This window comes from Hyla sarda, chromosome 3 (genome assembly GCF_029499605.1).
Source record: "Hyla sarda isolate aHylSar1 chromosome 3, aHylSar1.hap1, whole genome shotgun sequence".
NCBI classification, from domain to species: domain Eukaryota; kingdom Metazoa; phylum Chordata; class Amphibia; order Anura; family Hylidae; genus Hyla; species Hyla sarda.
The window spans coordinates 247,893,924-247,919,726 of record NC_079191.1 but is presented as its reverse complement, the minus strand read 5'-3'; the positions used below and the strand labels follow the sequence as shown (position 1 = coordinate 247,919,726).

General features: G+C 40.0%; 1 protein-coding gene across 1 annotated transcript in view; it reads right to left on the bottom strand.

The window, feature by feature from the left end:
- SLC35F1 (solute carrier family 35 member F1) overlaps nucleotides 1-25,803 on the bottom strand; it is a 377,771-nt gene that overhangs the window by 137,041 nt on the left and 214,927 nt on the right. The window contains exon 2 of the mRNA XM_056566424.1: nucleotides 12,611-12,786. Within this exon, the coding sequence (XP_056422399.1) occupies nucleotides 12,611-12,786 (176 nt within the window). The remainder of the gene's footprint in view (nucleotides 1-12,610; nucleotides 12,787-25,803) is intronic.

Below are 25,803 nucleotides of genomic sequence, written 5' to 3'. Positions count from 1 at the left end.
TGCACAGGACGTAAATGTACGTCCTGGTGCGTTAGGTACCACCGCACCAGGACGTACATTTACGTCCTGCGTCCTTAAGGGGTTAAAGGGGTTATCCAGGAAAAAACTTTTTTTTTTTATATATCAACTGGCTCCAGAAAGTTAAACAGATTTGTAAATTACTTCTATTAAAAAATCTTAATCCTTTCAGTACTTATGAGCTTCTGAAGTTGGGTTGTTCTTTTCTGTCTAAGTGCTCTCTGATGACACATGTCTCGGGAACCGCCCAGTTTAGAAGAGGTTTGCTATGGGGATTTTCTTCTAAACTGAGCGGTTCCCGAGACACGTGTCATCAGAGAGCACTTAGACAGAAAAGAACAACCTTAACTTCAGAAGCTCTTAAGTACTGAAAGGATTAAGATTTTTTAATAGAAGTCATTTACAAATCTGTTTAACTTTCTGGAGCCAGTTGATATATATAAAAAAAAGTTTTTTCCTGGATAACCCCTTTAAACCACACACAAAACAAAATTAGCAAGGATGCCTCTGCATCCTAATACTTAATACAACTGGTCAGTGCGCAAGTGACTCTGCAAGGTGTGCAGCTGCACAAAAATCATGCAGCTGCAACAGAGAAGAACACACTTTCAGCGACAGACTCTCTAGAGAAAAGATGATTTATAACTGTCTTTGCTTTCCAGATCGCTGCGTTATTGTAGATGTGCATGACAAATCAATTTAGGCACTCTATGTCATTAATATAGGGGGTGCTGTATGGCTAATATAGCTACAGTCATTTTAATAATGCCACATTTAGCATTAATGATATCCTAGATTCTAATTACCAGGTTAGCCTGCATCAAGCAGATGGTGGTTACTGGAGCTCCCATACACCTAATATAGCTATAGTACATATTTACTTTATAAATAGTTGATTTTCAGAAAAGGCTTTTTTTCCTTAAAAAAAACCAACACAAAACATAATACCTTATATATAAAGTACATTTTATGTTTATAAATAAAAAACATTTGTTGCATTTTGCCTTTCTCCATTGTAGAATGTCGCAGCAATATTTGTTACACCAGAGAGATGAAATGTATGGTATGAGGGCTCTAAGGCAGCCCAGAAAATCTTGTTGCTGGTAAGTAATGCATTTTTATCTTTACTTGTGTTCTCCTGACAGTGCAGTCAAAAGTTCAGGAGGAATAACAGAATGGGAAAAAAGAGTGCATTATGAGCTGCACATTGAACTGCAATGGTTATCTATGGTTGTTTACCCACAATACTTTACAAAGTCCAGTAAGTGAGAGTGGGCTAGCACTCCTCTGTGCTGTCTCCTGTCTGATAGCACTCCTCTGTGTTCTCTCCTGTCTGATAGTACTCCTCTGTGCTCTCTCCTGTCTGATAGTACACCTCTGTGCTCTCTCTCCTGTCTGATAGTACTCCTCTGTGCTCTCTCTTGTCTGATAGTACTCCTCTGTGCTCTCTCCTGTCTGATAGCACTCCTCTGTTCTCTCTACTGTCTGATAGTACTCCTCTGTGCTCTCTCCTGTCAGACAGGACTCCTTTGTGCTCTCTCCTGTCTGATAGGACTCCTCTGTTCTCTCTCCCGTCTGATAGGACTCCTCTGTGCTCTCTCCTGTCTGATAGTACACCTCTGTGCTCTCTCTCCTGTCTGATAGTACTCCTCTGTGCTCTCTCCTGTCTGATAGTACTCCTCTGTGCTCTCTCCTGTCAGACAGGACTCCTTTGTGCTCTCTCCTGTCTAATAGGACTCCTCTGTGCTCTCTCCTGTCTGATAGTACTCCTCTGTGCTCTCTCCTGTCTGATAGTACTCCTCTGTGTTCTCTCCTGTCTGATAGTACTCCTCTGTGCTCTCTCCTGTCTGATAGTACTCCTCTGTGCTCTCTCCTGTCTGATAGTACACCTCTGTGCTCTCTCTCCTGTCTGATAGTACTCCTCTGTGCTCTCTCCTGTCTGATAGTACTCCTCTGTGCTCTCTCCTGTCTGATAGCACTCCTCTGTTCTCTCTCCTGTCTGATAGTACTCCTCTGTGCTCTCTCCTGTCAGACAGGACTCCTTTGTGCTCTCTCCTGTCTGATAGGACTCCTCTGTGCTGTCTCCTGTCTGATAGGACTCCTCTGTGCTCTCTCCTGTCTGATAGGACTCGTCTGTGCTCTCTCCTGTCTGATAGCACTCCTCTGTGCTCTATCCTGTTTGATAGGACTCCTCTGTGCTCTCTCCTGTCTTATAGGACTCCTCTGTGCTGTCTCCTGTCTGATAGGACTCCTCTGTGCTCTCTCCTGTCTGAAAGAACTCCTCTGTGCTCTCTCCTGTCTGATAGCACTCCTCTGTGCTCTCTCCTGTCTGATAGTACTCCTCTGTGCCCTCTCCTGTCTGATAGGACTCCTCTGTGCTCTCTTCTGTCTGACAGGAATTCTCTGTGCTCTCTCTCTCTCTCTCTACTGTCTGATAGCACTCCTCTGTGCTCTTTCCTTTCTGATAGGACTCCTCTGTGCTCTCTACTGTCTGATAGTATACCTCTGTGCTCTCTCCTGTCTGAAAGGACTTCTCTGTGCTTTCTCCTGTCCGATAGTACTCCTCTGTGCTCTCTCATGTCTGATAGTACTCCTCTGTGCTCTCTCCTGTCTGACAGGACTCCTCTGTGCTCTCTCTCCTGTCTGATAGCACTCCTCTGTGCTCTCTCCTGTCTGATAGTACTGCTCTGTGCTCTCTCCTGTCTGATAGCACTCCTCTGTGCTCTCTCCTGTCTGATAGCACTCCTCTGTGCTCTCTCCTGTTTGACAGTACTCCTCTGTGCTCTTTCCTGTCTGATAGCACTCCTCTGTGCTCTCTCCTGTATATATGTATAATAAGTTTTTGTATCTGACAGTGTCCATTTAAAGAGAGTTTTATTTTTTTGTATATGTATACTAACACTTACACTATATGTTACTATAACAGTCTAGGTATCATACTCAGGGTGCAGTGGAGTGCATACTCAGGGTGCAGTGGGAATGAACATTGATAAGACATGTACCGTGTTGCAAACATGCTCATTTTAAGTAGAAATTACATTGTGTAATTTAAATAGGAACTAGTGTAAATGATCAGAATCTCTGTTTCTTCACATCAGCACCCCAAGCAGTAACCCTGTGTTGAAACCAAGTCCAAAGCAAAGTCTTTCAGTTCAGCAATCTCACATGGGACCCAATGTTCAGCAGAATAATAAAAGCAGTCCTTGCGGCCACACTTAAGTAGTGAATTCAACAACCTTTTAATTAAGTAAAACAATCCAACGCTGGCTTAACCTCAATCATTGATCTCCGTGGCAGACTTTCACCCTGTACAAGCTATATTTAGACTAATATGAATTTTCTTTCTTTTGATCAGCAATTCTATATTATGTCTAATGTACTTAGACCTGCAGCAATGTTCTGGAAAAAAGGATATATAAAACAGTGTATTATCCCATTTTGTACTATAATGCTCAATAATGATTTGAGTGCATGTGTAATCTGAGATTCAGGTTTAAAGCTTAGGTTAAAGCCTAATAAACTTAAAGGGACATACATGAATCTATGCTTTAGTGTTGTGTTCCAGTGTGGAACATGCTTGTCCACCTGCCTTGTAAGATGGATGGCACTTTATGGTCTGCTCTGGCCCACAGCTCCAGGTTACATTGTCATGCATTTTGTGATGTATTTTCCTTTATTTAATGTACTTATATTTTGATGTCATTTAAAGTGTTAACTTTATCTTTGTAGGAGGATGCATGGGGAATCACATGTGCACTTTGGCCAATCAGGGCCTCCTGCCCTGCTCCACCTAGGTATGTCTAGATAAGGAGGAGTTAGTTAGTCAGTAGAGTAGTGTAGGGGAGAGGAGAGTGTGTGGAGTTCCAGGCCAGACCTCTGCTGTGTAACCTGTAACTCACCCCATTAGGACAGGCACAAAAGAGCCAGTTGCAAAGATTCCTGTTCCTGAGCGATATCAGCCTTCACTAGGATCCTGCTGACCAGGTTGTCAGTCCTGTCAAGTCTAAAGCTTTGGGGAGAACAGAAGTCTCAAGGGCCCCATAGCCCCAAAGCATGGATAAAGTAAGGGAAGATCCTATGGCCATTCCTTTCCACTTAAGCATCTACTCTGACTATAAAGCATCGACTTTGACTATAAAGTCATGTCAAGTCTACCTTAGTCACGTCTAAGTCAGTCCAGTCTAATCTCATCAAGGCTAGCTAAGTCAAGTCTGTCCAAGTCAACTCAGACAAATATAAGTCCAATTTCAGTCAGAAATTACTACAAGTCCAAGAGTGCTATTAAATCAATTGTGGTTCCCTTCTGCATCCTTAAGCCATATTGCACTACAATTGAATTGTACTGTCTATACCATCTTGCTGCAATTTCTGATGTATAGTTACAAGTGATTTCCCTATAACCTTGCATTTGGTATTCCTTACCCGGAGCTTGGCACCAGGTAAAAATGACCCTTTCTAGTGTGGTGGGTTAACACTCCTGGCATCACACACTCTAATTATAGTCACACTACATACACGCCACCCTGCTCACCACATTAGCATTTTGTGAACTGATCAGAAGTGACCTCCCCCTTGACAGTCTATGGACATTGTTGTAGTGCATGTACTGTAAATGGTGCGGTTACCACTGCTTAGCATTACCCTGAGGGCATACCCCATTAAGAATTGAGCGTTGGTGACTGCTCAGTTGACGGACTAGGTCATAGTCAGCATACAGAGTACTGAAGCTAATGGCACCAATAGCTGTAGAATGGGAAGGCTGGTTAGAAGAAAAAAAAAGTGTAGGCATCTGCGGAGCAGCGGCTAGAGGGGGGAAAAGCTGGATTTTTCATTGGATGTCACAGTACTGCTTCACTCTCTCCTTTTAAGTAGAGGGAGTGAACAGAACTTCAAGGATATCTTTTTATAGCCTAAACGAGGTTATCCCAAGGTTATAATTTCTCACCTATCCACAGGACTGGTGATAAAAATCTGATGGATGAGAGTCTGACTAATGGGACCCATACCCATCACAAGAATGGGGGACCTTTCTGCCCTGTGTCAGTGGACTGCTGCTGCTCTATTCACTTAAATCCACTTAAGTTGTCTCCATTTACTAGGGTGACAAGGGACATGCCATTAAGTGATGTCACCTATTTGAGCGGCCGTTAAAAATGCATTTACAATATGTAAACATGCATGCATTTTTATATATTGTGTACACAGACAACCACTTTCCCATGGACATACATAGAGCTCATTAATATTAAAAATGCAGATGCAAAAGCACTGTGTGAACCTAGCCTAAGAAAATGTATTCTTTTTTGTCAAACCTAAAAGAGGCTTTGAAACTCAAAGGAAGAAAGTTTGGTCTAAATCAGTGTCAGCAAAGACTTTAGAGCACATCACGGCACAATTCATTTGCTTTTGTGTTGTGGATTGGAAGTGAAGCCTATCTGCATCAAACAGGGGGACATTTCCTGGCTGTGAAAAGCTCACGCTGAGTTAATTGAGGAACAGTGTTCTATCAACTTGTATTGCTTAGAACAGATGCCCGGCCTCACATTACCATGGAGCTGACATTTCATTCTCACATTTATGAGGTTTGATTAGTAAAATTCTCCATTGCCGCATCCCATTATCCCAGCTTAATCTCCAGTGCGAGGCCATAAGGTGGAAATGCATTGGCCGTTGGGCCTGAATGTATAGCAGAAAGATGTGTGGGAATATGAATATCGCACTGCATTATTTACTAATGAAATTGCTCCAGATAACAAATAGTGAGCAGGTCTCATGGATTTTCCCACTGTGAGGATAAAGCATTGTAAAGTCGCAAAAACACCTAGGCGTTTTATTATAGTCGGAGAACAACAGAGACGGTAAATCTGAAATACTGCACTCTGGTTGTCTGTTTACTTTGTTATTATAAATCAACTTCACAGTGGAATTCTGCTGACTGCAGTTTTCACGTGATGCTACCATCTATATAGTGATCGATACGTCTACACAAGAAATTTGGTGTTATTATTGTATAGAAAAAGGAATGGATGGTACAATATGGTTATTGTTTGATTTGTTTCATAATTAGTTCAGTTTCTGCCAATAACACCATTAGCTTTGATAGATTAATAATATATGTATTAGTAACATTTATTGTCAGATGTTCTTTACTATGTAACTTCGGCTATAACTTCTAATTTACTAATACATGGCCATTTGTAATGTTTGTGTATACATTCCCTAAAAAGTGTTACTTGAACCTCTTATAAAGCATATCTGTCTAAATAATTTGCTACCCTTTTAATGAGCATCATAGGCCCAGGACCACAAGGCACAGAACATGTTAGGGGATTTGGTTGAGGCAGCATTCATGGTTATATAGATTGTGTGTAGACTTGTGTTATAAGGGTATGTGCAAACAGCATATGTGTACTTCACAGTATACTGCAAAATACATGGCAGAAATTCAGAGGGCAGCATCAGATTTGTGGCACATATTTGCATACTTTTGACTGTGTGTTTTGTTGCAGTTTCGGACATGGCTAACCTCTATTTAGTGAGGTAAATCCATATCTTGGCTCTTTCATATGATTTTTGTGTAGAAAAAGGGACAGGTCTCTTTTTTCCCCCCATATTTTAAATAGCCATTGAGAAACCATGCTTTGCAGGTTACTGTGTAAACTATAGTGCATATTTCTACTGAAAACAATGCACACCAATATACACACAAACACTTTTAAACCTGGCCCTTAGTCTCCATTCCTCCTCTGCACTCCTAGTTATCTAACCGTATGCACAGCAGTTGCCTATCACTTTAAGTATATTCTGTTATATGCTGCTTAGTTTATTTTATGCATTTAAATGATATGAAAAACTGCCCACGTGCAGTCTGGTAGCCCAAATAGATGACCAATATCTCATGATCAGACAAGAATCCAACTATATATACTGTAGTTTCTCAGCTTGGGAGAACAAATGTTTCTAGACATTAGATGAACTTGTTATCAGACATGTTGGAACCAGTATGTTGGGAAATGAAACTGACGCTTCCTTTTCTCATACACAGTAGAATAAAGGTTGCTGAGATTAGGTGGCATAGGAATGGGTGGATTTCTTCTAGCCACCAAAACATATGCTGTCTAGAGATAGTAGTAATGACATAGAATTCATCAAGGCTAGTTAAATCCATTAATGAAAAAAATGGTAAGTACATGAGATCACAATCACTTTTTTCAAGCAGGGGACCCAGAATTAGACTCCCTCGGATTATACATATGTGTATATATATATATTTATATATATATATATATATATATAATACATTTTTTGTGGATGGACCGTGGATGCAACTTTTTGATCGTTTTGGCGCAATTATATTGATGCCCCTCTTTCTTCTTTGATGAGGTTGGGAGAGATGGAAAAAGAGACAGGGGGCGATCCCTTGTAGCGTATATCGACTCAGGGTGATCCCTCCACCCCACCTAAGTGATATACTCACCTATATGGTGATGATGTTCTGATCCATGGCTTTTTGGCGGACATCGTTGTAAGTGTACAATCAGATGTATAGAAATAGGGCTGCTGCACTCGGACCGATTCTGGACTCCCAATGGGGGACCAGCATAGAAATGCGAGAAATAGTAGGAAAAGGGCAGTCTTGGAGGCACTGCTCAGGGGTGTTCAGTAAAACGGACTCAGGCCGGCACAAGACAATAAATATTTTATTTGGCAATACGGACATCGCGTTTCGGCACTTACAAAGTGCCTTCCTCATGTCCAATTTGACAGTTCTAAACAAAAACACACATGAATGGAAATGTATATATATATATATATATATATATATATATGTGTGTATGTATATATGGTCACCAAGCAATGAATATATAATTATAAAAACATATATATGTTAAGGTTATTATTGTGTACGTTTCTTGGAAAGGATCAGTACATCATAATACGATATTCTAATAGTATGCGTGGGAAGTATGTATAGAACCATACGGTTAGGTATAAAAACACACATAATTACATCGATAAAAAATGGCTTATTGGTGATTTGACAGTACTAAAAAATACACATGGATAGAAATATATGTATATATATGTCTATGTTATAAATGTGATAACATATAATTATTATAATGATTATCGATATTCTGATAGTATGTGTAAGAGAGGTATGTATAAAGCAACACAATTATGTTTAAAAAAAATATAAAGGGGCCTGAGACTTCCATTCACATCTGCATTTCCAGAAGATACCAACTTTACAACTGAAAAACTGATGTTCCACTGTTCTCTCCTGATGATGGATTCTCTCATCCACAAATGCCTGAAAGTATGCCAGGAACTTAGCACAAAAATCAATAGTACCCTAACACAACTGGACCTATTATCCCAACACCCAGAGTTTCAGACCATACACAACAGAATTAATAGCAAAACAAAAATCTTTGAAAAAGAACTAATTGAGACCAAATCAATGAAACTGAAATGAGACAGACAAGACTATGCAACCAACTGTTTACATCCAGCAGACCAGAAAAAAGGAGGAAACAAAAACTCTACCCTGAATCCACCCACCCTTATTTCTACATTAAACCCTGAAACGAAACGTGCCCCTACAATGAGCATAGGGCCAGACATAGATCCTCCACACCGCAACTCAAATTTCTCAAACAAAAAGAATACAGAAAACTACTCCAATAAACAACCAACAAGTCTCATGCCATCAACACATACAGGCTCTTTCAAATACGGACAGAAAGGCTGCCTATGCTGTGAAAGTATCACTCACAATTCATGCACGTTCACCTCCATAACCACTTCCATGACATTTCCTGTTAAAGTCCACTTGACCTGCAGTTCCTCATACGTTATTTATCTCATTCAATACATCTGCGGAATACAATACATCGGAAGAACAGCATAAACTTTACGGAAACGCCTCAATGGTCACCGCCATAATAGTTAAAAATGACATCTTAAGCGAAGTGTATCTCACCACATTACAGAAAGACACAACAAGGATTTTTCTTCCATCACAATCACACCAATTGAACAAATCCCATGTGACACAGAGAACAGAATACAGAGGCATATTGGATTTTCAAAATGTGCTGTTACATCTCGAAGGGCTCAACGAATGCATTGAACTCAAATATTGTGATATTTCTTGCAAAAATCCTTTTTATTTTCCCCCAAACTGTGGTATCTGTTAAAAAGACACATCCACAAGATATTCCTTCCCATCCCTTCATCGCCATCACTGGTGTCCCATCCATTAGATACCACCTATATATACTTCAAGCACACGTCCATCCCATTTCCACAATTACCCTTTCCCTTCCACTGATATCAATTCCACTCATTAATTCTCTACAGTATACAATCCTTCAATATAGTCAAGCATATACATTGCCACTATTGTCCTATGTAAATTTACAGCCCTACCCACTTGTATCCCCATGATGCAGTCAAGAAAATAAATGCTAATTATTGTCCTATGTGTATTTACAGCCTCATAAACTTGGATCCCCTCCACACTTTCACAATTCCCATCCAGTTCCAATATCCCAGTCACACTTATTTATCCCCCCCACATCTTATTTGAAAACTATGCAGACTCTCTTATCCACTCTTACACCCCCTTCAAGCCGCTTTACTATATCCAGTATTCCCATTCTAATCCTCCCCAAGCCCCTGCTGAACGTTATACAGGAGCGCTGTCACCAAAACTCCATCCACACACCGCTGACAACACAGGGTCTGCCGCACCATGGCAATGTCGGCGCTGGCCGGAAGTGACGTGCCGGGAGTCCCTGCTTTATGTGCACGTTCCCAACACACAGCCGCCAGACCACGCCAGCACCGATACTACACAGGATCCCCACCAGGTATTCCAGTTAACCCTACCATACCATCTGACTCTTGTTCCTTCTTTGCGTAGCACACTCTCACAGCACCAACTACTAGAAGTGGTAAGTTACCCATTACTTATCAAAACGTATTATCATAACTGAGCTAGCCCGAGATTGCATATACACTTTGTATGTGTTCCAGCCGCTTCCTGTCACATTTATACTGCCTGTATATACTATGTATGTTTTATGTATAAAAAACTATGCATTTTATTAATCTTCACTGACAAGCTCTGTACCTGGTTGCCCAATGCTAAAAAAAATTTCAGTATTGACGTAAATATATATATATATATATTTTTTTTTTAAACATAACTGTGTTGCTTTATACATACCTCTCACACATACTATCACATTTATAACATAGACATATATATATATATACATATATTTCTATCCATGTGTATTATTGAGTACTGTCAAATTACCAATAAGTCATTTTTTATTGATGTAATCATATGTGTTTTTATACCTAACCATATGGTTCTATACATACTTCCCGTACATACTATTAGAATATCGTTTTATGATATACTGATCCTTTTCAATAAACTTACACAATAATAACCGTAGCATATATATGTTTTTATAATTATTTATTTATTGCGTGGTGACCATATAGACATATATATACATTTCCATTTGTGTGCGGGATGCTATCTATGGCCACACAATAATCAACACCAAAAAACAAGGCCACAAGATAACAGTATGTATCAAAAAGGTCAAACCAACTTTATCAGACATGTCATAGGGGGCTGGAGTTAAAGGGGTACTCCGCCCCTAGACATCTTATCCTCTATCCAAAGGATAGGGGAAAAGATGTCAGATCGCCAGTGTCCCACTGCTGAGGACCCCCGGTATCGCCACTGCGGCACCGTGCTATCATTACTGCACAGAGCGAGTTTGCTCTGTGCGTAATGACGGGCGATACAGGGGACAGAGCAGCGTGACGTCATGGCTCCGCCCCTCGTGACATCACGGCTAATCCCCTTAATACAAGTCTATGGCAGGGGGCGTGACGTCCGCCCCGCCCCCTCCCATAGACTTGTATTGAGGGGGCGGGCCGTGATGTCACGAGAGGCGGAGCCGTGATTTCACGATGCTCCGGCCCCTGTATCGCCCGTCATTACGCACAGAGCGAACTCGTTCTGTGCAGTAATAATAGCGAGGTGCCGCAGCGGAGATCCCGGGGGTCCCCAGCAGCGGTACCCCGGCGATCTGACATCTTATCCCCTATCCTTTGGATAGGGGATAAGATGTCTAGGGGCGGAGTACCCCTTTAAGGTATCTCGTTACAGGGTGCACAGTTTATTTCCTTCTTAAAGTTCATATGCTATGACTTGTATACATTGGTTAGGTAGTAGTGTACTTCATCCATAGCCTGTATTAAGTTTATAGCTTTTCCAGTGATGTGCACAGTTCTACCTATTCTATATATCTGTGACCCCTGACATTATTTTGAGTTTACCCCTCATTTTTTATTTCTCCTTTGTCTATGATATGTTTTTAACACTGTGTGTAATTTTTATACTTGTCTAATAAAGTTGGTTTGACCTTTTTGATACATACTGTTATCGTGTGGCCTTGTCTGTTGGTGTTGATCACTTGAATATGTAGCAATATTCAATATGCAGTGCAAAATCTGTAACAGGGTCCCCAACTAAAATGCTTGATTTATAGCACTGGTCTCCTTATATAAGAAAGCACCCTCTACACCTCCTATAATTACACCTCTTCCCTGGTGTATGAATGAGGTAGTCTATCATATCATTCTTCTATCTGAGGACTGAAGTAGTAAGATATCATCATATGAAATGTTCTGGGGGTAATGTAAAGCTGCAGTTGGTTAGTCAGGTAGGATGACATGTTTATCTAGTTGAGAGCCCTTTGTATTGAGAGGTAACATGTTGGAGGGGCTAGGGACTGTGGCATTGGCATTTCTGGCTAATACCTTTTCACGTGATAAAAATGGTTTCCCTCAGGACAACTCCTCATCTAGGGTGCCAATAAAACATATATCCAGTTCTAAGGGTATTAGAGATTCCATAACCATGGATAGGATGTCAATAATCTTTTCCAGAAGAGGAGATCATATGGCACACCTACATCATGTGTAAGAAATCAGTTGCTCATAAGACATTTTGGGCACTTGACAACCAGGATTCTATCCCTTCTATGTAGCTGAATAGGCAAATGATAGAATTGATGAATAAGACAAAGTTGAATTGCCCTATTGTTGATGAAGAGAGGTACACATAAATTAGATGATAGTAACTTGTTGAACTTGTTGCATGTTTCATTTTTAAGGATGAGATACTTCCATCTGTCTATGGAAGGGAGAGGTTTATTGGCTGACTTAGACTGAATTAGGTGAAAATCTATCCTTAATATCAGACCCCCAGGTCCTGATATAATATTTGTTAATGCAGTACAAGTTACCACAGGTGTCCTTTGTATGGAAAAACCATAAACATGACCTGTTAAGGATACTTGAACAGCTGTTTAACCTGTAAACCATGTGGCCATCAACAGTCTATTTGAAAGTCATCTGCATGTAGGCATGGTTTTAGGTAAGCGGACGGCTTCTACGTGAGGCTTCACAGTTATAAAACACATGTTACTGTTGGCATCTGTCAGACTCTGAATGCCAAATGTCAGACGATGAGTAGCAACAACTAGTCACCTACCTTGTCTTACAGCCAGTGTGGTCGTGTATACCAAGAATAGAAGAATGTAGTTAAGAAAACTCTGAAAGAGTGGTGTGTTGGCATGGAAATCCTCCGATAGGTATTTACTTGTAAGTTTGATGCCACATAGAAGCAGAGATAACACCTGGCCCAGGGCTATAGACAACAGCATTTCCCTGCAAGAAAACATAAAGTGCTTACTATTATGGTTGTTTAGGTCCATGTGCACATTGATCAATAGTGACAGAACAAAGTACAACATTTCCACATGACATTAAAAAAATATATTTGACATGTCATAAAGCCCTGTCTGGTGCCAAGACCCCCACCAATCACTAAAGCAAACAGGAAGAAGTGCTCAGCTAAACACTGTTTCTTCCCACTCTCAACTGTTTATTGTCCAAATTTGTACAGCACATAAAAAAACTGATACTTTGCTGGACTGACTAACATTTGGTGTGAAAAAGCCTTATAGAGATAAAGAATGGTTCAAATTACAAGGTCTGGAACAAATAAAATAAAAATAACACAATACTTAAACATAATGTATAAAGTATGCAGAATTTGTAATAATGTGGCATATGGCCTACAGACATACAGAAACAGTGTTCCAAGATTAATGGAATCCGCAGAAACACCAAAAAAGAAGGAGGGAAAAGAATGGAGTCCCCAAAGTAAATTCTGAACTGCCTAAACAACTGTCTCAGCTTTTTCAGGGGAACCCATCTCCTTAATAGGATAGCCCCAACCATGAGGACAATCTCTCTCTAGCTTTAGGTGGGGAACAGAGAAAAAGATAAGCTTCAAATATCCAGCTGGTGTAGCTTTTACATTTTCGGAGACTGGATATTGCTGTCTGAATCATGGTTTTCTCCGTCCTCAATGGCAAAATAGACCATGTCCTTAAAGAGGAATGCAGATTCACATAAAAGCCTAAATGCAGAGTACCAGGGCTGGAAATAAAAGACCAGAGTCACCATTACAAGTAAATTGGAGTATTCATTTAAGGGGTCGATGGTCTCAATTTACTGCACTATAGCATCTCATACATATATATAGATATTATTATGGAGGCAGTAGCCATAACTACAAGGGAAAGCATGCCCTAGAAATAAACATCTGTAGTCCATCTGGAGGCACAATGGGAGGGAAAAAGGATATTTAATTTACTTACTGTACTTAATGTTATTACTAATAGTTTCTCACATTCCCAATTTACCCAGTAAGCTAACAGAGTGATACATGGAATAAAAATATTTGGCAGTGTTTCAGTAGTGGATAAATTCTCTGCCCGTACTCCTAATCTGCAATTTCCTCATTAGGGTTTTCTATTCTTTGTGAGATTGCAATTTTCTCTTATTGAAACAAACACATTTTGCTACAATTAAAGCTTCTGTATCATTAGGGAAAGAAAAATGTAACAATATCTGCATTAACAAGCTGGAACTGTTCTTTAGGTAATTGAGTTTTCAGCTGGATGAACCATGTTGAAAAAGTGCACCTGAAGCATGTTCACACTTTTGATCATGATCAGCAGGATTTTACTAAATTGGAGTCACACAACAATGTCAAAGTAAGTTTCAGTCTAATGAATATTTCAGTGCAGTCTACAATAAGCCATAGAATGTTGAAAATTAGTAGCATAAGGTCTAAGGCAAAATGTAACCTAACTAATGACTTGCTGTAGCATTAATGTGTCAACATGCAGCATTGTCTTTCTGGGACAGGAGTATAGAAAGTGAGGGACAAAGGAAATGTTGCTTTGAGATTGCCAGGAGGGGTGACTATAGAAGGTTTCTTATTTAAAACTTTGTGTATATACCAGATATTCTAGTATTTACTAGTGATTATTAGTAAATATTCTAGTATTTACTTGATTTTACACCAGAACATTTGCATAAAATATACGCCACCTCCCATCTGTATGTATCTGCTTCTAGTGCATCTTTGTGTAAAAACTTTCTGCCTTAACAAATTCCTTCTTCTGCGTTTCACTTTCCAATCATTTGTGATCCTTAGATAACCAGGTAAATAAGTAGCAGAGGTTTCCTTCTGACGACAACAGAAAGTGATACACCGACGGGGGAGTTTATGCAGACTGTGTTTCACATGGCAGTCATAGGGCCCATTCACACAGCAGAATTCAGCCGAAAGAATAATGAATGAATTTCTAACAGACCCTAACATAATAATAATTCCCTGGCTGTCCACATGCCATGGAACTTTAACTGTAATTTACACAATTTTCTGTAATAAATCTATTGATTTGTTGCAGGGAGTGTGTGTGTGTGTATGTGGCGGGGTTGGGGAATTGGGCATTCCTCCTCCCACTAAGGCCCGTCCACTTGAAAATTAAATTACAAGTGCAGAGCAAACACAATAAAAAGTCACATTTATGTGCTTACAAAATGCATCTTGCACAAATAGTCTTTTGCCCTATTGTACAAAATAGGATTCCCCCAAGTGTTTTAGAAAGTTACAGTACTCATTGTTATATAATGGATAAGCTTAATTTATACGGAGCCATAAAATCTATGTAAGCGCACTGAGCAAATTTGCATTGTTGTGCGATACGTAGCAGCGTGTGGTTTACATAAATGCAACTACTAAGAAATTGCACTCAGGGCCCGGAAAGTATGCTGCGCTAGGCTAAAGAGTAAGCAGAAAAATGAACAACAACTACAAATATGCAGTATATCAGGTCACATCTATACATAGATATTCACGGGGGACACAAAGCACTGAAGTTAGCTTTCCAATAAATTATAAATGAGAGGTTCCTAGGAACACATACTTTTAGCAAAGTGAGGAGAGAACGCTTTTGCAGTAAATATCTGTCAAATTGTGACAGTACTACTGCAGCTTCAAACAATCCGGGATTTTTTTCTATATCCTGCCAGCTTCTGTGTATTTCACAGAAGAAACAATGAGATTTGTTCTTTTGGCATAGATCTGCACCAGTTGAGGTAGAATTTATTGCTACTTTTCCAGAAAGAAAGGTCCTTATTGCTGTCAGCTATCAAGAACGATTGATGCGCCTCTCATGTACAGTATCCATGTATTCAGCCTTAAGTCAGATGTCCCAATCACTGAATTATTATTTCAATAAGAAAAAAACATCTCGGAGAACAAGCAATGTTTTGGGAAAAACATGTAAATCATGGGCCTACCATATCTTGGAGCTATGTGTGGCCTTTTTGCCCCCCTCCCTCCTCCATGTGGCTCCATATTAGTTTACAGTACTGGGACCTATTATGCATTTGTAGCACCATGGATACTACAGCATTTCTATAACTTTGCTTCTATGGCCCTCATAAACTTTACTCAAAAGGTAAGGTCTCCCTAGTCTTCCCCGAGGGATGATGTCCAGCGAGAGAAGGGTTGCCTATGTTTGGTTTCAACTCTCTACCCTTTTCTTTTCTAAGAGATAAACCACTGTCGGAGCTGTTTGGCTGTATACCCCTTTTCTCTTCATTAAGAACACATGAAAATTTGGTTTGTCAAATGTTCATGTTTATGGAGAGATCAGGAGAGCTAGCAGTATTGGCTACCCTAACCAAATCATTGAAAGTTAACACTAGGGTAAAGTTAGACCTGACAAAGGAGGAAGTGTGCCTTTATAATGCGTTGTTTTTACTGAGCTTAAATGGGCACTGTCATATAAAAAACTTTTTATGTCTTGTACATATTACTTCAATAAAAATGTATCTTCTTTTTATAGAAATCATGGCTTATAAAAAAAGACCACTAGGGGTTGCCAGCTGAGGCACAGGCAGGGAAAAAGTCCAGTAAGTGAGGGTGGGAGTAGCACTCCTCTGTGCTCACACCTGTTTTATCAAACTGCAGCATGAAAACAAAGAGGAAGGGGTTAAAGAGCTACCTGCAGTGATTGGATGAGACACAGCACTACACAGCAGACTCAAGAAGTGAATGCATGGTGAGCGAGGGCAAGAGAAGGACACGTCCCCTCCAGAGCACAGGATGAAAAACCAAGTGAGCAACAGATAGAAGATACTTGTGAGAGGAATATAGGCGGTAGACACATAAAAGGTACTGAGTAACATATAACGTTTATTTTCATGGAATACATTCATACATACCGTATCTGCTGTTGACCTGCTGCTGCAGATTTCTTACTGTTAAATCCATAGAAATGAACAGTTGAACACAGATCAAAATCTGCAGTAGATCAGCATTAAATCCACAGTGGATCTGGTAGGTATGAAAATAACCTCATATAGATTTTTTGCAGGGATTGTGCTGATTAGGGTTATGTTTGTCTGACATTAAACACTGATCGTGTGACCTGTCAGACATGCAAACAGAATTGCCAAATGGCGACAATAACTCTCAGTGGATTCTGGAAGCAAAATGCCTTGAGCATATCCTACTTTCATAATGTCGTCCTGTTAACACATTCCAAGAAACTAATTGGGCATTTGATAACTCCACATTAAAGAAAAGTAATGTTGGTCTGAATACACACCTGGCTCCCACAAAGTGGTCGATGTGGGATTCAATAGACACACTCAAGGCTTATGGCTGCTCAGATATTCATACTGAAGTCACTACGCTATTGCTGCCAGGCAGTGTGAAGCTTACTTAAGCCTGCTTGGCAAATATTATCAGGACTATATAATAGATGAATGTACAATTACCGCAGGAATCCTTTCCTTGTGTATCTATGGAAAATTGGCAAGAAAAAGCAATTAACCTTTGAAAGGTAACCTGGCAGCGTTCCACTTAATGCAATGCTCATTTCAAGATTACCTCTGAAATTTATAGGAAAGTGTCGGATGGCCAGATGGAGAATACTTCTGTTCAATAATTCACCATATAGAATGTTATTTTATATATATGCCTTATGCTATCTGATAAAATGCATATTTAAAAAGTCCTGCAAAAGTATGCCATTCCCGAAAAAAGACCAAAAGACGACATGTTACATTAGCGGCTGATTCAAGAATTTGTAGAAATATCTAAAAATCGTATCATCCACAGCCATGAAAGATATTGCTTGCACTATTTTTTTTCTACATATTTTCCTTTTTTATTTTTTTGTACATAGCACCATATTCTATAAAATGCAGCTGATATACTATATGCTATAAATATATTCACAAACACACTAATCCAGTTTCTTGGAACATTGCCTCGGCAGTTTTTGAGCCAAAGCCAGGACTGAACTCAAAAGGAATGGGAAATATATAAAGGAAGGACTTATAGGCCGAAATTTACTAAACAGAAAGCTTACACTTTTGTAGGGCTTCTTTTTCCAGAAAACCTTACAGTAAATGAAGATTTCAGACTAAGTGACGATATGTTTGCAATTTGGCACAAATAGTTCCATATTGTCTTATAATGGCGCAAATGGATGCAGAGAGGTGCACATCAAAAATCAACCAAATACACTAACTAATGTGACAGAATGTGAAAGTAAAACCATTATGAAAAGGGATTTTAAAAACCTGACAATCTTAGTAAATTGGGCCACACTTTTCCTTCCTTCTGGATCAAAAACTGCAGTGACTGTTTTATAAAAGACTGCCAAGTGCAAACCCAAATCTGTTGTTTATAGGTAAAATGACCATCCATGGCTGTACTGTTTTTCTAACCCTATGGATCTGGTCACTCTCAAATGTTGCTCTGCTGTTGCTATGCAACAGAGCACACCCTTTCCCATAATCCCCCATGCGTGCATATAATGTACAGTAGAAAGTAACAAGCAATATGCAGTTGAACTGAACATGTCTGACCATCTCAGTGAATGCCTTAAGATAGAGCTGGGCGGTATGACCAAAAATGTGTATCACGGTATTTTTGTAAGTTATGGCGGTTCCACGGTATTTAACGGTATTTTCCACCATCCCACAAATCATGTGACCCATGGGCGCTGCTTCTCAAACCGCCACACCCCGCCCGCTTGTTCACCCGGTACTCGGTTTATCAGCCTAGCGCTGTGCTGTCCCCCACGTCGGGGAACTAATCATATGTCACCCGTGGGCGCTGTTCTGCTTCTCCCCCCCCCCCCCAATGAATTATCATCCCAGCACTGCGCTGTCCCCCACATCGGGGAACTAATCATATGTGACCCGCGAGCGCTGCTTCTCTCTCCCCCCCCCCCCCAAATAATTATCAGCTTCTGCGCTGCACTGTACTATCCTGTGCCCGGGCTGCAAAAATAAACAAAAGAAACTTTAACTCCCCTTCCCCCGTTGCTCCAGTATTGGCCTCATGGTCCCACCGCTGTGATCCTCTTGCTGCTTCCTGGGGATGGTAACGTGACAGGGCCGTCAGCCTATCACCGGCCGCAGCGATGTCCCACCTCGGCCGGTGATATGCTCAGCGCACTGTCATGTAAGAAGCCGGCCGGCTCCTTACATGACAGTGCGCTCAGCCTATCACCGGCCGAGGCGGGACATTACTGCGGCCGGTGATAGGCTGACGGCCCTGTCCCGTTCCAATCCCCTGCGTGAGACCGATACCGGAGCAACGGGGGAACGTAGGAAGGTGAGTTAAAGTTTACAGGATAGTACAGCGTGCACAGGATAGTACAGTACAGTGGCTGATAATTCATTAATTCGAGGGGGGGCAACCAGTATTGCAGTATGGGAAAAATTCATATTGTGCAGGAAAAAGATTTCGGTATTACCTTAAGATAGTCGTAAATGAACTGTAAACAGTATATTTTCAGAAATGCTTGTACATTTCAAATGTTTCATTTTACATAATGCATCAGTTTAGAAATATTTGTCTTTATGGTAAAACCCCATTAAACCTAATGCAGTCCCTCCAGGAATAACGCACTGCCAGATAAGTTTCCTTAACTTTACCTTACATTACAGATAGAATTTTAGTAATACCCACACCATGTAGAACTGCTTCCATTGCCCACACAGGAATTAAGGGAATAAAATTCTATCTATCTGTAAGTGGCTGCAGCACTTGCAATCCTATGCACAGCAGCGGAATGTTGCTTTGGAATTAGTTCCAGTAAAGACCTTGATGAAGATTATAGTGTAACTATACGGATTCTATTAACCGCTGTAATTGATAAAGAATGCAACGTACCTGTGACTGTCCTTTATCTGTTTCTACTGGAATCCTCATGTTGAACTCCAGTTTACCATACATTTTAGAAAAATCTATTGAGATGATAAGATTAACTACACTGCACTTCTTTTATATTGTTTGGCTTTTTTTATTGTTGTGTAGAGATTTCGGGATTATATAGTAGTTGATATTACTGTTTTATTATATGCATTTGCTTAAAAATTTTAAGTGTCCCTGGCATTTAGAATTATTGGCACAAAGGGAGGGTCTTTGCCTATCTGACTATATAACAGGGGTCTGCTAACTATATGGGGTCTACTTACCTACTGCATTGGGGCACAAAGGGAGCGTCATTTCTATGCAGCAAGCACAAAAGGTGGAAATATTATTGTGGGAGAAATTAATGGGGCATTATTTCTATATGAGGACTATAGATGGGATATTTCTACAGAGGTACTGAGAGTACAGCACTCGCATTTCTCTGACACTATCAGAGAAATAAATCGATGACGTGCAACCTGCAGCTCCGTTACGTGCAGAGAGCTGGTGCCCTGTTCTGGAGATGTTGGGGGAAGGACAATGGTCTGAGCAGTCGTAAGGCTGATGTTAAACATGAAGTTCCCTGACATATTCTAGAATCTGTAAATCTTCATTTAAACTGCCATTTTTATTACAAGTGTCTATAAGATATTTATCTTTATTTAGCTTTATTTTAGGGGTGGGCAATTAAAGTTAGTAAAGATCTATGTTAATATACATTAGTAAAGTATGTTAATAACTTAATTTGATATAGAATTGAATTTCTTTCTTTAATATGTTGGCCCACCGATATGCCATTTCTCCTGCATTTCTTTCAGTGAAAAGATTTGGTGGAAAAAAGACCCCCCCCCCCCCCCCCACCTCCACTGTTAGTATAAATTGTAACTCCCCATTGTTCACAAGTAACTGATAAGTACTTTCAAGTAGGCAAACACTCTGGTGGATAACAAGATGTGTATGTGCCGTAGGCAAACCTGCTTAAAAATAAATGTAATTATGCAGGCTCAGATTATAAAATGCATGATGTGCCGTGGAATGGAGCTCTCTCTGTTATCTATCAATCATTTTCATGTACTAAATATTTTACATAAATCTAATATAAATCATCTTCTAAACAATCTCTCTGTATCAGAAATTCAACAGAACAGAATCACCTGAGTTACTGACATCAGAAAATCTATTTTATTTGGTAAGAAATGCTGTTTGTCACCCAACTCCTTACATGACCACAATGTTGTTTCTAGACCAGCACTTGATTAATTCTTTTGCTGCTCTGATTATATTGTTATAATGTATCAATTACCATCATATGTTGAGGGATCACTGTAAATGGTAAAAAAGACAACACTACAAAAAATTCACATAAAAAATTCACAGAAAAAGATGTATATATATATATATATTTATCTATATATATATATATATATATATATATATATATATAAACAAACATACATATATCGAAATTATAAATATAAAATGAATAGAAAGTCCATTCAACGGGCATTTTCTAAGGTCTCATTTAAACCATCCGGAAATAATGTGACAATATTATCTAATTTTTGCAGACAGTTATGAATATGATCTGGAATAGTTTTGAGTATAATAAGTTTCAAATTATTAATACATTTATCATGCTTTATGGATAGATGACGGGAAACACTATGAAGCATAAACCCATTTTTTATATTTGTCCTGTGCTTGTTCATACGTGACAGCCCTGTTTAAACAGTGAGGCCTACGTACTGAAGTCCACAAGCACAGGTCAAAAGATATATAGCGAAAGAGCTATCACAAGTATAGTGGTTCTTGATAACAAAAGTTTTTTTAGTAACACGAGACAAAAAAGATAAACTCGGATCTCCTATCATGGAACAACACATTCAGCGGGCACGTCCGCAAGCGAATGTATCAGGAATACCTACCGGTCCATCTCAGATTCGGGGATTGTTGAAAAGTGATCCCAGCGTCATCTACCAAAATTGGCCAATATTTATTTAGAATATTTCTGATTTCTCTGTACTCCCCTCATAAGTGCATTCCACGTACGTACATCTCCAGGCTATCTCATACTGCCACCATAGGTTCTTCTCATGCTGATACCACCTCCAGGCTGTCTCATTCTGCCACCATATGTTCTCCTTGTGCTGATGCCAGCTCCAGGCTGTCTCCTACTGCCACCATATGTTCTCCTCATGCTGATGCCACCTCCAGGCAGTCTTATTCTGCCACCATATGTTCTCCTCATGCTGATGCTACCTCCAGGCTGTCTCATTCTGCCACCATATGTTCTCCTTATGCTGATGCCAGCTCCAGGCTGTCTCATTCTGCAACCATATGTTCTCCTCCTGCTGATGCCAGCTCCAGGCTGTCTCATTCTGCCACCATATGTTCTCCTTATGCTGATGCCAGCTCCAGACTGTCTCATTCTGCCACCATATGTTCTTCTCATGCTGTTGCCAGCTCCTGGCTGTCTCATTCTGCCATCATATGTTCTCCTCATGCTGCTGCCAACTCCAGACTGTGTCATTCAGCCACTATATGGTCTCTTCAAGCTTCCACCACCTCCAGGCTGTGTCATTCTGCCAGATTATAGTCTCCTCATGCTGCTGCTGCCTCCACGCTGTGTCATTGTGCCACCATGTGGTCTCCTCATGCTGATGGCACATTAAATAAAACTTTTTAGGTTCATCTATTTGAAATCTTCAATTTAAATGTTAAAAAATATCTTTAATCTTTTAAATTGTGAGGCCCTATGGTCTTGTCAGGCTGTTGCCACCTCCAGGCTGTCTCAGTCTGCCACCATATGTTCTCCTCATGCTGATGCCAGCTCCAGGCTGTCTCATTCTGCCACCATATGTTCTCCTCATGCTGATGCCAGCTCTAGGCTGTCTCATACTGCCACCATATGTTCTCCTCATGCTGATGCCAGCTCCAGGCTGTCTCATACTGCCACCATATGTTCTCCTCATGCTGATGCTACCTCCAAGCTGTCTCATTCTGCCATTATATGTTCTCCTCATGCTGATGCCAGCTCCAGGCTGTCTCATTCTGTCACCATATGTTCTCCTCATGCTGATACCAGCTCCAGGCTTTCTCATTCTGCCACCATATGTTCTCCTCATGCTGATGCCAGCTCCAGGCTGTCTCATTCTGCCATCATATGTTCTCCTCATGCTGATGCCAGCTCCAGGCTGTGTCATTCAGCAACTATATGGCCTCCTCTTTCTGCCACCACCTCCATGCTGTGTCATTCAACCATTATATGGTCTCCTCTTGCTGCCGCCAACTCCATGCTGTGTCATTTAGCAACTATATGGTCTCCTCTTGCTGCCACCAACTCCAGGCTGTATCATTCTGCCAGATTATGGTCTCTTCATGCTTCTGCCACCTCCAGGCTGTGTCACAGTGCCACCATGTGGTCCATCATGCTGCTGACACATTAAATAAAACTTCTTAGGTTCATCTATTTGAAATCTTTAAATGTTAAAAATATCTTTAATCTTTTCAATTGTGAGGCCCTATGGTCTTGTCAGGCTGTTGTCACCTTCAGGCTAGGTCATTCTGCCACTATATGGTCTCCTCATACTGATACCACCTCCAGGCTCTGTCATTGTGCCACTCTGTGACTGATTCAAATAGCCACGCCTGTAATCTGTATGTCATACTGAATAACAGTATTATTTCACTAACACAGCACACTCCCTATGCATGTTATGGCAAGGCAAAGTGTTCTACACCCCCAATTGAGGCTCTCTGTAGGCCAGAAATAGCTGTGTTTAATAGTGATTTGCCACAAATAAATTTGGACCGAACCAAATTTTTTCAGAAAATTCAGCGAATAGGATGAATAAAATGTTTCAAAAATGTGTTTATCTCTAGTTACTATCTTCTAAATTTTCTAACTTTGACTAATAGCTTGCAACACACACACACACACACACACACACTATATTCTAGTAACTAAATATATCTAATGTTTGTAGATGTTATAATTATGATCTTATTTCTAGACCACTTTGGTTCACATGTGGTCCAGGACCTACTGGTTACTTAATGGGGTATTCCAGCTCTGAAAAAAATAAAATAATAGAGTGCTAGGGCCGTGGTAAAATAGAATTTTTTATTTACTTAATTGCAGTCCCTCGCAGCTCCAGTTTTTCTTCTTCAGCCTACTTTCAATCACTGGCCGTAAAGGGACAGCGTTCTCCTTGGAAGCAGGCCCAAGTGCCAGATTACTGGAAAAATAAGAACAGGAGCTGCAGGGGACCAGGGTAGGTAGATATTTAAAATTTTTTTCTATTTGACCTCAGTCCCACTATATGTATATATATATATATATATATATATATATATATATTATTATTATTATTATTATTATAATTATTTTTTTTTCTACATAATTGAAATCCCCTGTTAAGACCCCAACTTCTTCAATCTAAGTGTATACTTTCACATACATTTTAGACTTATAGTTTAAAACAGCATGTCTAATTTAGGGTCATTGGTTTGGGGCTAGCATTACAAGACCGTTAGGTGGCAGATTTTTTTCTGAGTTGCCTTTATTAGTATGTTTTTTCATAATCTGTCCAGAGGAAAAGCTGCTGTCCAGAGGAAAAGTTGCTGGGTTGCCCATAGCAACCAATCAGATCGCTCCTTTCATTTTTGAAAAGGCCTCTGAGAAATGAAAGAAGCGATCATATTGGTTACTATGGGCAACTCAGCAACTTTTCCTCTGGACAGGTTTTGATAGATCCCCCCCTCTGTCTCTGCTGGGCACCCAACATTTGGCTGTCCAAATGTTTGGTAAGCCCATTTATACCCATGTCATAAATATGCATTATACAGTACAGTATACCAAAGGTCATAATACTACAAGGGCATTATCATTTCCAATACTGCGATGCTCATGAGTCATTAGGGTACCACTGAAAACATACTGAAGTTCCCTACTGACAATTACCTATGCTTTACATTCATAACTTATTATTCTCTAGCTCAAAAGAAATTGTTAATACGCTTAGTTTTATACTGTAAAGAAACTTAAGTAAATAAAGAAAATATACCAATCAGCCACAACATTAAAAGGTGAATATGTCTAAATATACTCTCAGAATTGCTCTCAATTCTATTGTCCCCGGTTGTGGTGGCTGCATATGACTGAACGTCATGCCCCATTTGGTGGGCATTCAAATAGAATGGCTTTCAGTTGGCTTGTTTTAAAAGAAACTCTGAATGGGGGCACAATTTGGCATGTAAAGAGCAATACTTACGTCATCACAGCTACGAGGGACCATACCCTAAAAGTTCAGAAATCAGGACAATGGAGAAAAATCTACAAATTGATTTAATTCAGCCCATCTAACTCATTCTATATCACTCATATGTTTCTATATTCTTTTTGAACACACAAAGCTTTGCCCTTACTATAACATAAACACTGGTAGACAGAGGATAGTTTCCTGCCTTTCTCACATCAGCTGAGAAAATTGCAGTATTTTTCCTGTTCCAAAAATACTCAGCAAAATAAAAGATCTAAACCATATATGAAAAACACACATTCTCTAATCCAGCAGATGGAATGACCTAAATGTCCTACAAAATCTTCATTATCTGCACAGAATAAATGTTGGTGAGGAAATATAATGAAAAAGTAGAATCTGATGTATTTTAAGATTTAAAAGGGTTGTATTGCCTGTACAAACTCTCATTCAAGCCGCCCCCAAAAGATGATTGACGCATGTCTTCTATAGCCCTTGTGATGTGGGGTGTTAGGCTGCTCATTTTCACTGAAGATACAGCATGCAAATGTTGTATTATATGAAGCCCATTTAAACAAGTTGTCAGAACAGGCGTGACTCTTTAGGCTATGTTCACACAGCAGAATTCCTGCACAGAATTCTGCATGAAAATTCTGGAGTGAATTCTGCAGAAATGAATTGCCCGTTCACTTCAATGGAATACCTGCAACAGAAATTCTGCTGTGTGAATGGGACAGCGGAATCCTCTTGAAGTGTATTGGCTATAAATTCAGAATTTTCATGCAGAATTCCATGCAGAAATTCTGGCGTGGGAACATAGCCTTAGGCCACGTTCACATG